Source organism: Pomacea canaliculata, linkage group LG2 (assembly GCF_003073045.1).
Source record: "Pomacea canaliculata isolate SZHN2017 linkage group LG2, ASM307304v1, whole genome shotgun sequence".
Classification (NCBI taxonomy): domain Eukaryota; kingdom Metazoa; phylum Mollusca; class Gastropoda; order Architaenioglossa; family Ampullariidae; genus Pomacea; species Pomacea canaliculata.
In genome coordinates, this window is record NC_037591.1 from 44,554,537 (window position 1) to 44,567,626 (window position 13,090).

General features: G+C 38.7%; 1 protein-coding gene across 1 annotated transcript; it reads left to right on the forward strand.

The window, feature by feature from the left end:
• Positions 1 to 1,422: 1,422 nt before the first annotated feature.
• On the forward strand, positions 1,423 to 11,822 carry LOC112557826 (fatty acid desaturase 2-like). The gene is made up of 10 exons (XM_025227891.1): positions 1,423 to 1,762; positions 2,541 to 2,630; positions 3,134 to 3,331; positions 3,730 to 3,831; positions 4,134 to 4,320; positions 5,726 to 5,802; positions 8,366 to 8,463; positions 9,090 to 9,269; positions 9,796 to 9,921; positions 11,514 to 11,822. Exons 1-10 carry the CDS (start codon positions 1,565 to 1,567, stop codon positions 11,560 to 11,562), a joined length of 1,305 nt encoding a protein of 434 aa, XP_025083676.1. The 5' UTR covers positions 1,423 to 1,564; the 3' UTR covers positions 11,563 to 11,822.
• Positions 11,823 to 13,090: the final 1,268 nt, after the last annotated feature.

Consider the following 13,090-nt stretch of genomic DNA (forward strand, 5'->3'; position numbering starts at 1 on the left):
TGTATGTTGTGAATAATAATAATATTTTCTTTCTTTATTAATTTTCCAATACTATTTATTTTTTTTTTAATTTAGATTTTTGTGGTTTTTGAAAATCTACTCCGAACGTAGCTGTAGAACTATAAGTGACAAGGTTATAAGAGCAGAACCAAAGAAGGACATCCTCGTTGTACTTGGTGACTGGAAGGCCAAATGAAGTCGCTCAGAGGCCTACCAGCAACGGGAAGGAAAGGTGGGTATATTTGGCCTTGGCAAAACCAGTTCCAAGGGCCCGGACTCATGGAACTTGCGCAGGATCGTTGACTTACCATAGCCAATACCCTCCAAGAATGACCTGCTATACATTTGTGATCAAAGGAGGGCCTTAAACAAGGAGGATAAGGGAAACCCAAAGCTGTTTTCAAGTAAATTATGTCATCGAGATAAGGAGAGGGAGAACTGGATCGAGGGCCATTTTCGGAGAATAGAGAAGGAAATAGCACGGGGTGGGTCGGGGAAGCAAAAGGCTTATCATCTACTAAGACCCTCAGCAAGACATATCGGCACAAAACCTCTGTCATCGAAGACAGAAATGGCCATCTTCTCACAGAAAACACGGCTGTATACTCAACCGGTGGACTGAGTATTTCAAAGACCTATAAACTTTCAGCTGACTACAAACACTAACAACTTTTATGACAACTAGACTGAAACCAGCGAAATCGCAGATCTACCAATACTAAAGGAAAGTCACCTGGCGTTGACAAGGCACCAGATGAGCTGCTCAAGCAAGGTGAGAATGAAACAAAGGCTATTGCTGTGTCAAAGGGTATGGGAACGCAAAAGAATGACCAAAAATCAAAAAGAATGGATGCAGTCACTAGTCATACCCCCCCCCCAAAAAAAAAAAAAAGACCCCAGAAAAACTCCAGCAAACAGCAAGTACAGAAGCACAAGCTATAGCTATAGTCAAGCACCCAGGTAAAGTCATGCTGACAACGTGCATCATCGAAGTCACGCATCGGAGGTGTTCACCCTTTTTCTGGAGAACGTCATGCGTTCAACCACAAACAGACACCCTCTCCGTGGAAAGAGTCAAGCGCACCGACATAAAGTTGTTTTTTAAATATGGTGGCACGTATACAGACGTCGGTGACATGAACACACAACAACAAAGAAGCCGTCTCCATGGAGACAGCACAGGGCATGCAGCACGCCAACTATGCAAAACTTCAGATCGTAAAATTTTGCGTTTTAGATTGAGACTTTTCTCGACATAATATAGAAGAATTTTCTTTAATCAGCAAATTTATTTAATAAGCTTCCAATCACTGCGTTTTACTATTTCTGTGTAAGCAATTTTGAAAAATGTATTTTTACTTAATTCATTTAAGATATTATTTGTTTCGATTCTTCACTGAGTTGAAAACCAGACAAAGACAACCTTGACCTTTCAGCGAGAGAGGGAGCGACACGAGAGGCGCGTCCCTGGCTGCAGTGTTTTCATGTCTTAAACAACGCTCTACGATTAGAAACGTGCACACAATATACCAGTGTCTTCAAGCACTTTCTAAATTTGGAAATAATGTACCGAAAAAGTATAGGAGGCAACCCCGAGGATGAGCAGAGTGCTGTGATCACGACAGAGGAAGTCAGGTTACACAACAAGCCGGGCGACCAGTGGCTGCTGATCAATGGACGAGTGTACGACATCACTTCTTTCGCCAAACGTCATCCTGGTGGTGCTAAGGTCATCAGTCATTTCGCAGGAGAGGATGCCACCTGTGAGATACTGTAGAATATATTTTGCTATATTTTGAGCGGAGAAGCCGAGCTTTAATCTGTATAATGTAGATCGAAAAGCACTTTTTGACATGAGAGTACAAACATTTTTGCAGTCCTCAGTAATAAATCACAAGTCCTTAAAATTTCTCAATTATTCGACGAAGATATATAATTGAACTTAATTAAGAGCCTGTAACCATGATCTTGATCCAAGTAACATAAAAGTTCTAATATGTGGCCATATATAACACTGACATCACTTTATTTTGACCTGGTTTTGATCTAAGGAGCCTTCATGCACATGGATATACTAAATGAAGGAAACTTCAACCATTTCTCAACTGTCACATTTTCCTCGAATATTCATAAGCATGCAACTGTTGAGAATTGTTGCAAATGCAAATTCTGACAAATGAATGTTCCTATCAGACAATGCTGGTCATGCTTTTTAGTCCAAGTGCTAGTTACATCTTAATTAAATGACTCAGTTTTTGAATCTCCTGCATTTTTAATCAGTTGTATCAGACTGATTTGAAAAATAGGATTGTATCACCTATCTTAACTATATTGTCAAGGAAACCTTCAATTTGTTTGCCCTTTTGTCTGTTTATTTAGTGTTTATTTTATTTCTATAAGTAACATAGTCTAAGTAATAATCATAAGTAACATAAATGTGTAGAGCAGGAGAGTTTGGTAAGCATATGTTGTCCAATTATGGCCACTAAATCAGCTATTGACCTGAAATGAGTGAAAAAGCGATAACTGATTTTTTTCAGGATGCCTGGGTGGCTTTTCATGGCAATAAAGATTTTGCATCAAAGTATCTGAAATCACTCTATATTGGAGATGTTGCTGACTATAAGCCAGTGAGTATATGGAACAATTCATACCATCATCAAAATGATATGCTCACTATGACAAAGTGAACATTTTTAATTCAAGTAATTCTTCTCAATGAAAATATGAAATTAATTTTATAGAAAATTTTCTTTTGCTGAATGGTGGTTTTAATTGGTTTAAAAGCTTTATAAGCAAACTTAAACACTTCAGAATTCATTTTACTTTTAGCTTTAAGTATTTGTAAGATTATTCTTTCTTTAATGAATTTTAAAAAGTTAGCTGCGCATGAAAAATGTACACTTGTTTTGTTTTCAGGCCTTCGAAAAAGGTTCAGGTTTTCGCTTTAGTCTTTAACTTCAAATGTTTATTATGGTGCATTTGCATTAGCGTAACTTACACTCAAAGACTAAAAATGAAATACCTTTTTAAAATCAATGTTACGTGCATTATAGGCCTTTACTTCTCATGGTTCTCTTCACATTTGTAAACAAATTTCTTAAAAGGAAATGATTAATATATTTCATTTCAGACTCCAGTTCAACAGGACTTTCGGCTTTTGCGTCAGACAGTAGAAGATAATGGCTGGCTTCGGCCAGACCCTGTTTTTTTCATTACCCATTTCCTGAGTCTTCTTTTTTTTGATGCTATGGCTGTTTGGATCTTGTGGCAGTTTGGGACTGGGTGGCTGCCATGGGTAGCAGCTATTGTTCTCTTTGCAACAGCACAGGTAGTGGCAAAAAAGAACATTTTGTCATTGTGATGTGTTTAGGAAATTATTGTGAACTATTTATCTTTTGAAAACTGTTGTCTAATTGATTGACCCAAAATGCAGTTGACGTAGCAAAGTGGTTAAAATAACTTCTTTAAACTGTGCTGTTTCCTGATTTGGTTGAAAAGTTAAAACTGTTTACATGAACATTTTGCTTGACAGTACTGGTGTCTGTGAGGGTGTATAGCTAAGCAATACTGGTGTTTGTCAGTATGTGCAGTGTGTGTGGTAGGCAGCATATGAGTTTATTTTTAACTAAGCACAAGGTACAAGCAGAATGGATTATGTACCTGTGTGCAGCAGACTATAGTTAGAGTATCTACTTTTGCATGATTTGGTTCTTAACCTTTTCGCAGGCACAAGCAGGATGGACGCAGCACGACTATGGACACCAAAGTGTCTTTAGAAGCAGCAAGATAAACCATCTATTCCATCACCTTACTGTTGGTGTCTTGAAGGTACCAGAACATTTTGTCTTTTCTCTGTGTATGTGTAAGAGAATGTGGGTTTGCATTCAAAATGTTGTGCCTGCATTTGATTGATGCTTTATAAAGTTGATTAGAGTAAATCATGAAAATGTGCAGCATGCATGTATAACATTAACTAAATAATTGATGGGATTATATAAGCTTACTCTAACTCAAATTGTATAAAATTACCATTCTTAGGTTTAGTTATAATTGCCATCTTAGTTTAAATAAATGTTTGTGCAGCTTTAAATCATAAATATGTACAAATGTTATTTTATTTTCTTTCCTAGGGAGCATCATCTCACTGGTGGAATTTTCGCCATTCACAGCATCATGCTAAACCCAACAAGCTGAGAAAAGACCCTGATGTGGAAATGGCCTATGTCTTTTTACTAGGCAAGGAGCTGCCTAGAGAGTGGGGTGCCAAGCAAAGGGGCATTATGCCCTACAGTTACCAGCACTTCTATTTCTTTCTATGTGAGTATGCACACTTTGTCTTCAAAAATGTGTTTTTAGCATATTTTTGAGCAGTCATGGTGGGATTGTCACATGTGTATTGTCAGAAAATGAAGGTGTCTTCATTTATGTTAGATCGTTGCAAGGTAGGCAATTATGTTGTTATATAGATAAAGAGGCTTTGAGTATGCTGATAGTGTAAGGTATGATAGTTTGAAGATGTCCTAGTGTGTTGCTCAGTGTCATGACATATTCTACACTTCACCCAGACAGGATGCAACAGCACATTTTTTTTCACACAACAAAATAATGATATGCTAATGGGCTTCTGTGAACTTAATACTTCGCCAATAATTAAAGTTGGAAATTTTTTGTTCTTCTTGGTACGTTTCTCCTGCACCTATCTCAGAAAATACCATGTCTACAGTGCTGTGTCCTGTTCGAAAACCACATGCTGCACCTCTGGGACGTTTCTTTATGAGACAATGATGGGCCTATTCAGGAGGATACAAGCAAAAATCTTGCCTGCTACAGAGAGAAGCGATATTCCCCTTTAGTTTCTACAGTTAGCTTTGCTTCCCTTGTTTTTGCTAAGAGAAATGATTTGAGCATCAGGAAAATTCTCAGGCATATTCTCCTTGGTCTATTTGCTTTGTAATATGTCATGGAAAGCCTTCCAGATATTAAAGCCTTCTGCTTTATAGTTTTCAGCTGGTATGCTGTCTTTCACTGATGTCCTACCAGCGTTTGTGGATGAGATACCCTTCTCTGTTTCATTGAGAATAGGGGTCATGTCTAGGTTTTACAGGACAGGCTGTTGGGGATCTGCTGGAGTGCTGTTAAATGTCGAATGCTGGTTGAGCAGCATCAAGAAATGTTCTGCAAGTTTTTCAGCTTATATGAACTTTGTGTTGTGATATGTGTTGAGACACAGATAACAGATCATCTTGCCACTCAACGAATGCTTTGCTGTTTGTATCCGATGAATTTGATTACATTGTTCACAAAAGACTAGGCCACAATGAGCTCATGCTGTCTGCTAAAAGTTCAACAAACTAGCATCGGTATCATTGTCACTACACGTTCAATACACACTTTCATACACAATTACCACTTTAAAGCTTAACAAAAATAATTCTTGACATTAGTATGGCAGTGTATTTTTAAAGTATGCTAGTATGTTGTTTTATACATATATGTGTGTATGGCATCTTCGTATCCAAGTGTTTTGCCAGTTATGTTTGCATATTATTAGTATGTCAGTACATTTGTATATTTTTTAGTGTTTTGTCATGCTTTGGTACTTGTGCTGTAGATTGCATTGCTGCTAAGGGTAATTTTCATAATTTTTACATAGACACATGATTCATATATCCATCTAGAATTTAAATTATATTGTATGGCTACTTGTAAGAATTGTTTCCAGTGGGACCTCCTCTGTTACTTCCACTATACTTCCATTATGAGATCATCTACTTCTGTATGAAGCGCAGAGATTATTTGGTGAGTATTAGAGCACTATAATGCTCTGATAGTTGGTTTTCAGCCTCAGATATCTGGAAGACTAACTGTATAGGATAGCATGTGAGGGAGAATAATCCAATGAGCAAAGTGAATGCCAATGTGTGTGTCCTTAGAGTGAACCCAGGAACTAGATGGGCAGAGGTTGTAGTTAGGAGTTAGGATAATACAATGGTTGGGTTAAGCTTAGGGTTAGAGGTTAGAAGTGGGAGAGGGATGTTAATCATGCCAACACAGGAGTTGAAGCATTTTGAAGGTGGGGAGGGGGGGGGGTTGCTGGAAAATGATGTATGCAAAAAAAAATATGATGCATGCAAGGAAAATGATGTTCATAAAATTTTGAGCGGGAACCTCTGTAAGGTTGTCAAGTGTATTCACTTATACTACAAAGGCCCTGTCCTGTGCCAAAGAGTCTGGGGATGCAAGGAATGGCCCAAAGAATGGATGCAGTCACTAATCATACACCTCTCAAAAAAGAGGAAACAGAAAACAGTGCCAGAGCTACAGAACCATAAGCCTTATCAACCACCCAAGCAAAGTCGTGCTAAAGGTCATACAGAACCACCGACAGAAGAGCTGTTAACAGAAGAACAGGCTGGTTTCAGACCCCATAGAAGCACAGGAGCAGAAATTCAACTGTCGCATTCTTATAGAAAAACATCTTCAGCATCAGTGGGACCTCTACCACAACTTCATTGACTTTAAAAAGCACTTGACAGTCTGGCACGTGAGGCTATGGCATGTGATGCAAAAATTCAACACTGAAGAAGGCCTCGTTGAAGTTATCGAAGCGCTGTACAATAGCTCAGCAATAGCTGAACAACTAAATAGCAGCTTACTTTTGAACCACGTCAGTAGGCATATGTCAAGGATGTCCCCTATCACTGGTGCCGTTTAATATCTTCTTGGAGAACATCATGCTCGTTGAAGCTCTCCACAACCTTCATACTTCCATTTCTATTGGTGGAAAACTGATCTGCAACCTTCGCATTGCAGATGACAAAGATCTGCTAGCAGGTACTAGCAAAGAAGTGCAAGACCTCACTAACAGACTGACAGACAGTTCAAATGCAATGGAGACCAGCACTGAAAAGAGCAAAGTTAGGGTCAGTGGCAGCGGCAAAGCAAAGATCTCTATGAACGTGCAACAGCAAAAAGAAATAAGCAGTTTCAAATACATGGATTCTACTCGCTGAGACAGAAAGGAGAATCCAGGCATTCAAGAACAAGTGCCTGAGGAGGCCGATCGGGATTTCATACAAAGAATATAGAACCAACGACTTTGTACAAAACAAGATGGCCACAGTCATAGGTCACCAGGAAACTCTATTGTTAACAGTCAAGCGATGTAAGCTGGTCTTCTTTGACCATGTGACCTGGCATGACACCTTCGTCAAAGACTGTCCTTCAAGACACCTTGGAGGGTAGTCAACCTGTCAATACCACAGTGGTCAGAGGAAGAACTAACTTACAACTGGTCGTCCTGTACAGGATCTCCTATCACCCTAGAGTGGCGGGCCCTATCAGCTGCCGCATCTACCCATGTACTCCTCCCAACGACAGGTTCCAGTCAAGGAACAACTGATTGACTTACCTATACACACATGTAAAGCTCCTCTGATCTCTTTAATAACAGTAGAGTGAAACATCTCTATAAAGACTAAAATCCACCAAAATCGGGTGATTTTGAGAGAGGGGTTTAAGGAAAATCTACCAGTCTGCTGTCATTCAAGGAACTATGAATTTAAACACCTATAAATTCAAGTTTATTGATTTAAATGTTGAAAAAAGCACTTAAAACAATGTCATGTTGCTTTCTGTCATTTTCACTTGGTCACGCTTACATATTCTGCCATTGTTGTACCTGATTGAAGATTTATTGGAGAAATAAACTCTCCATGTTTTAAGATCAATCAATACAGGTGTACCAAAGTAGATAAAGATGCTATCTTAAAATGCACTAATTATATTTTTAAAATGTGTTTTTAGCCAAAAAAAGTGGCAGTTAGGGACAAACCGTCAGTCACGAGAATCTTATTTTTATAAAATGCGACTTCTGCAAAGTGTCATTAATAAAGCACAATTGAGTGATATGCGGTGGTGAACAAAGAGATAACATTTAATGTGGCCCAATCAGTTTAACCAAAAACCATGTAGCTCTCTCCCACTCTTAATGTAGAGCAAACAGATTGCGGTGGCAGTTTAATTTAAAATGTACTAAATACTATTCAACATGAACTTCTGCCAAAAAGTTGTAATAGTGCGCAAACTGTCAGTTGTACGTTGTATTGGAGAGGTAGTTGTAATAGATATTATGTTAACATAGCAAAATACATCCATTAAAATTATTGGGTTCATATCTAGGAGAGGATCATACTATGGAAAGTCCTAATGAGGAGGTTTTACTGTATTACGTATGTGTGTGTGTGTGAGTGTATTATGTATGTGTGAGTGTGTATTATGTATGTGCATGAGTAAGATGTATGTGAGAAATCAAATTTTCTGGTGGCAATGATATGATGATGATGTATGCAATGTTTAACAGGATCTGTTTCTGGCCATCACATATCTTATACGCATTGGCTACACATATACACCATTTTTAAGTGGATGGGGTACCATCATTTTCTACTTTTTAGCCAGGTGGGTACACTGCGTGGTTGGTACTTAAACCTCTCTATGGTTGATGAGTCGGAATAGTGAAGTGAAAGCTTAGTCGCTTAAGGCAGGTGATTATTGAAATTAGTGACACTAATTCTACATGTAGCAAATAATCATTGATGATAGCCAGGTTTATGTGGACACATATGGTGCAGAGTATCATGTGGGATAGTCAGAATAGTGAGGTGAAAGCTTAGTCACTTAGGCAGGTGATTTTTAAAGATTAAAGATAGTGACACTGGTACTTACGTCTAGCAAATATTCCTTGAGGATAGCTAGGCTTATGTTTATATGCCAGGATTGTGTTTATGCACTTGGTGCAGAGTGTCATTTAGAGTAGGCTAATTTTGAATTTTTCTTATATATTCATATATCTTGGTTGTTATAGAATGGCTACTTTATTTAGGTGGCTCCAAAGTTGATTATGTCGACTAGTTTGTTTATTTCATCTTGCCTCTTCAGTTGGTTATGTCTCTTATGCTATGCTTACATTATTTTGTCTCAAAAGTTGGTTATAACTCCTTTATTGTTTATCTTAGGGATGTTGCTTAGGTATGTTGGCAGGTGCTGTTGCTAGAGGACTGCTCTGCAATTGTTTTTATATTCAGGGTATTGGAGAGCCATTGGTTTGTGTGGATCACACAGATGAATCACATACCAAATGACATCTGTTATGACCAGAAAGATGAAGACTGGTTTACCATGCAGCTGCGTGCAACATCTAATGTCAATTCCAGCCCCTTTTTTGACTGGTTTTCTGGACACCTCAACTATCAAATAGAGCATCAGTGAGTACTTTCTTCCATTCTTCTCTAGTTCCTGTCTGTCAAGGAAATCATTACAATTGTTCTATGATACTAAAGAAATCATTAAGATGACTATAGCATTGTGGTACTGTCTGTCAAGGAAATCATTACTATGACTATTGTATCATGGTACTGTCTGTCAAGGAAATCATTACTATGACTATTGTATCGTGGCACTATGAAAATCATTTTTATGACAATTGCTCTGTGATACTGTCAAGGAAATTATTACTATGACAATTGTTCTATGGTACTGTGGAAGTGATTACTATGACAATTGCTCAAAGTCAACATCAGCGTGATGTGTATGGTCTAGTTTACTTGACACCTGTAATATTTATCAAACGGTTACAAAATGCACATACTCTGCACTTCATTCCCAAGATTTTGTTTGTTTTGAAGATGATTGAGTTCTTACCTAATGCAGCTGTGGTAAAACAGACATATTTGTTTTCTAGCATGAAATCTGATTTTAATCTATATTGAATTTGATTTTTGTGTGTTACAGCTTGTTCCCCACAATGCCAAGGCACAATTATGCCAAGGTAGCTCCCCTTGTGAAGTCACTGTGTGAGAAACATGGAATTGAGTATAGGAGCAAAACATGGTACAAGGCATTTGCTGACATAGTCTGGTGAGTCTAATGTTTAGGTCAGTACGCATTTGCTGACATAGTCTAGTGAGTCTCGTGTTTAGGTCAGTACACAGCAGGGTAGACTTGGAATTGATTCTTCTTCTTGTTCCTAATCACCCTCAGTGGAGCATAGGGCTACAACTACACCATGCCATTGGACCCGGTTCTGGACTTCCCTTGTCATTGTCAAAAGAATTGTCATTTCCAGTTGGGACCATGTCATGTCAGCTGCCTCCGCCTCTCTGTGGACTGATCTCCTTCATGTCTGTCTGGGTCTCCTAACCCTGCGCTGCCTCTGTGGGTTCCAGCCCAAAGCTTGTCTTGTTAAATTGTCGGACAGCTTTCGCAAGGTGTGACCGATCCAGCCCTACTTCCGCTTCTTGATGTCGTGGCTGGCAGGTTTCTGGTTGGTTCTCACCCACATGTCTGTATTGCTGATCTTCTCGGGCCATCCGATGTTGAGAACGTGGCGCAGACATCTGTTGACGAATGTCTGAATTTTGTTGGTGATGGTGCTTGTCACACGCCATGTCTCAGATCCATACAGTAGGACTGACTTAACATTTGTGTTAAAGATGCTGTGTGTAAAGCCTTGGAGTTCCAGATAGGTCGTAGGGTGTGGAATGCAATTCTGGCTTTATTTATTCGGCTTCTTACATCTTCATCTGCACCTCCATCTTTGCTGACTTTGCTGCCAAGGTAGGTGAAACGGTCAGACTCTGCAGTCATTGCTGCAGGCATTGATTAGCAGTATCTTTTTAAAAATATCTATGTATTGTTATCTGTTGATAGATTTCTTTTCAGTGGTTGTAATGTGTGCTTTGTGTTTCCTGCATTTTTAAACATAGATGACTGTAACGTAATCTGCAGAAGCTGTTATTGTACCAGCCATAACAGGCCTTGTACCAGACCACTGGTTTACAGCACATTAATTATGCCCCAACTGGAGAGGGACGCCCAGAACCGGGTTTGATGGCGTGATGTAGTTGCAACCCTATGCTCCACTGGGGACAAGTTAGGAACAAGAAGACATTAATTACATCTTACATCCCTTATTGTCTACTTGAGTTTTTGTGAAATGTGAAATATAAAGCCAGTGTGGTTACAGTGTAATTTGTTCCAAAAGAGTAGACATAATGCAAGGCATGACTTTAGTGTTTACTTAAATGGAAGAGGAGTAAATGAAATGATATCTGATAACCATGCTGCTGAAAGCTAAATGGCCAGTGTATCGTGGAGCCAAAACTAAACATAATATCATGCAAACGCAATTATTTTTTAAGATCTTGTAAACTTTTACATTACAGACAGCGTTTGCTACAGAAGTTCATTAAAACACTTCACTCAACACTTCATAATACTGCTTATTCAAACACTGCATATGTATTATGTAGAATTATGTTGAAATGCATGAATTCAACCAGAGACAGTCACAAACTACACTAGGTGTTAAAAGGCAGGTAGAAAATCTGTGACTATTTTACACTTTTGTTGATTACACATCTGGTGGTGGGAAAGAAATGGGCAGGGAAAGAGTTACTGGTCCAGGTTTCTGAAGTATATATTCCAGGTTTCTGAAATATATGTTCCAGGTCTCTGCGAGCATCTGGTCAGATCTGGTACAAGGCATATTATGAATAAAGGATCACAAGATGGTTTGTACACCCAGGACATATCTACTGATAAAAGTCATCGTCAGCATTGATAGGATGTGTGATTAGTGCAGGTGACTAATGGCTATTGATAATATAGGTTATTGATGACAAGCTTTTTGTCATACTCTGTCCATCTCAGCCACCAAAATTATCCTTTCACACACAGACAACGGATGCCCTCCCTCTGTGCTGCTAAGCAGTGGAACTCTCCTCCATATCACATTCGCCACTCGGACTACACACACTCTCTGAAAACAAATCTGTTGACAAAGTACTATCCCTGAATTACTGTCTTAACTCCCTGGCAATACTGCCTGTCATGTTAACCATCATGTGACGACTCCATCGTACACTGTTTATAGTATCTACATCCCTTCATACCTTCATCCATTGCTTTACCTTCTACTCTTGTACCTCATCTTTATGTTGTTCAGTGTGTCTATACGTACCTCACTGTCCACTGGCTGTTATCTTTATTTTATCATGACTGGTCTGCATAGATGTGTGATTTCTCTTGGTCATGGCTCTGTGCATTATAAAGCTAATTAATGTTGGTGAATCTAGTTTATTGATTTTGGTGATAATTTATCTCATTGATAATATCCATGAACTGACACATGCAACTCTGAATGGTGTGGTGGTTGATGACAGCTGATTGTTGTACCAATCTGAAGACAGAAGAAAGCATAGAACATGCTTAACCATTGCACAGGGAAGTGTCCTTCACTCTAATACCAATCCGTAGGATGATTCATGCAATTACTTTGTGATTATATTATGGACGTGTATAGGTGGACTGCTGTCTGTCTGCCGAGATCAACACTTAGCCTTTTGCAAAGTTCTCTGCTGTTAGTCTCGGCGAGCCTAAGCAGTTAATGTGATTAAACCGAAAGCTTTGTATACATCAGCCTCTAGTAGAAACGTGGCTAAACTGAAAGCTTTGTATACATTAGCCTCGTTTTAGAAGTGGAAAAAATCGTCCATTAATACAAGTTCATGGCTTACACATTCAGCTCTTCATGACAGCATGTAACATTGTCAGCATTGATCAGTTACATCACATCTATCATGATGCTGCCCAGGCATAGACTCATCTCCAACAACTTTTCCGTTTGTACAACTGGTTTTTTTTCTTGTGAAGGAAGGAACTGGTATAGCAAAGTAGTTAGGAGAAAATTTGAATGTGCAGCAACTGATACTATGGGTTTAACAAAGAGTTTATATGGGTTTATACTATGAATTTAACAAAGTATCCAGTTTGCACAAAGTTTGAAAATGTCAAGTACTTGTACAGTATTGTCGAAACAATATGCATGACAGCATAGTCTTTGGCCTTAACTTGTCCCTATGCATGCATCAATTCCATATCCAATTGCGACAAAGTTTTCCATATGTAGCATGCAGCTCATTTAAAAAATCTGTGCTGACTGAAAATATTTTTTTAATATTGCCAAAAGGTAATGGCCAATGACTTCTTTAGGTAAAGTAGGATATATGACTTTTGAGCGAGAATT

Excerpts from the sequence above, each read along its gene's own strand:
- LOC112557826 (XM_025227891.1), top strand. The coding sequence starts at position 1,565 with ATGTACCGAAAAAGTATAGGAGGCAACCCCGAGGATGAGCAGAGTGCT. Across the intron at positions 3,332-3,729 it reads TTCTCTTTGCAACAGCACAG|GCACAAGCAGGATGGACGCA; the intron begins GTAGTGGCAAAA and ends ACCTTTTCGCAG. Across the intron at positions 4,321-5,725 it reads GCACTTCTATTTCTTTCTAT|TGGGACCTCCTCTGTTACTT; the intron begins GTGAGTATGCAC and ends AATTGTTTCCAG.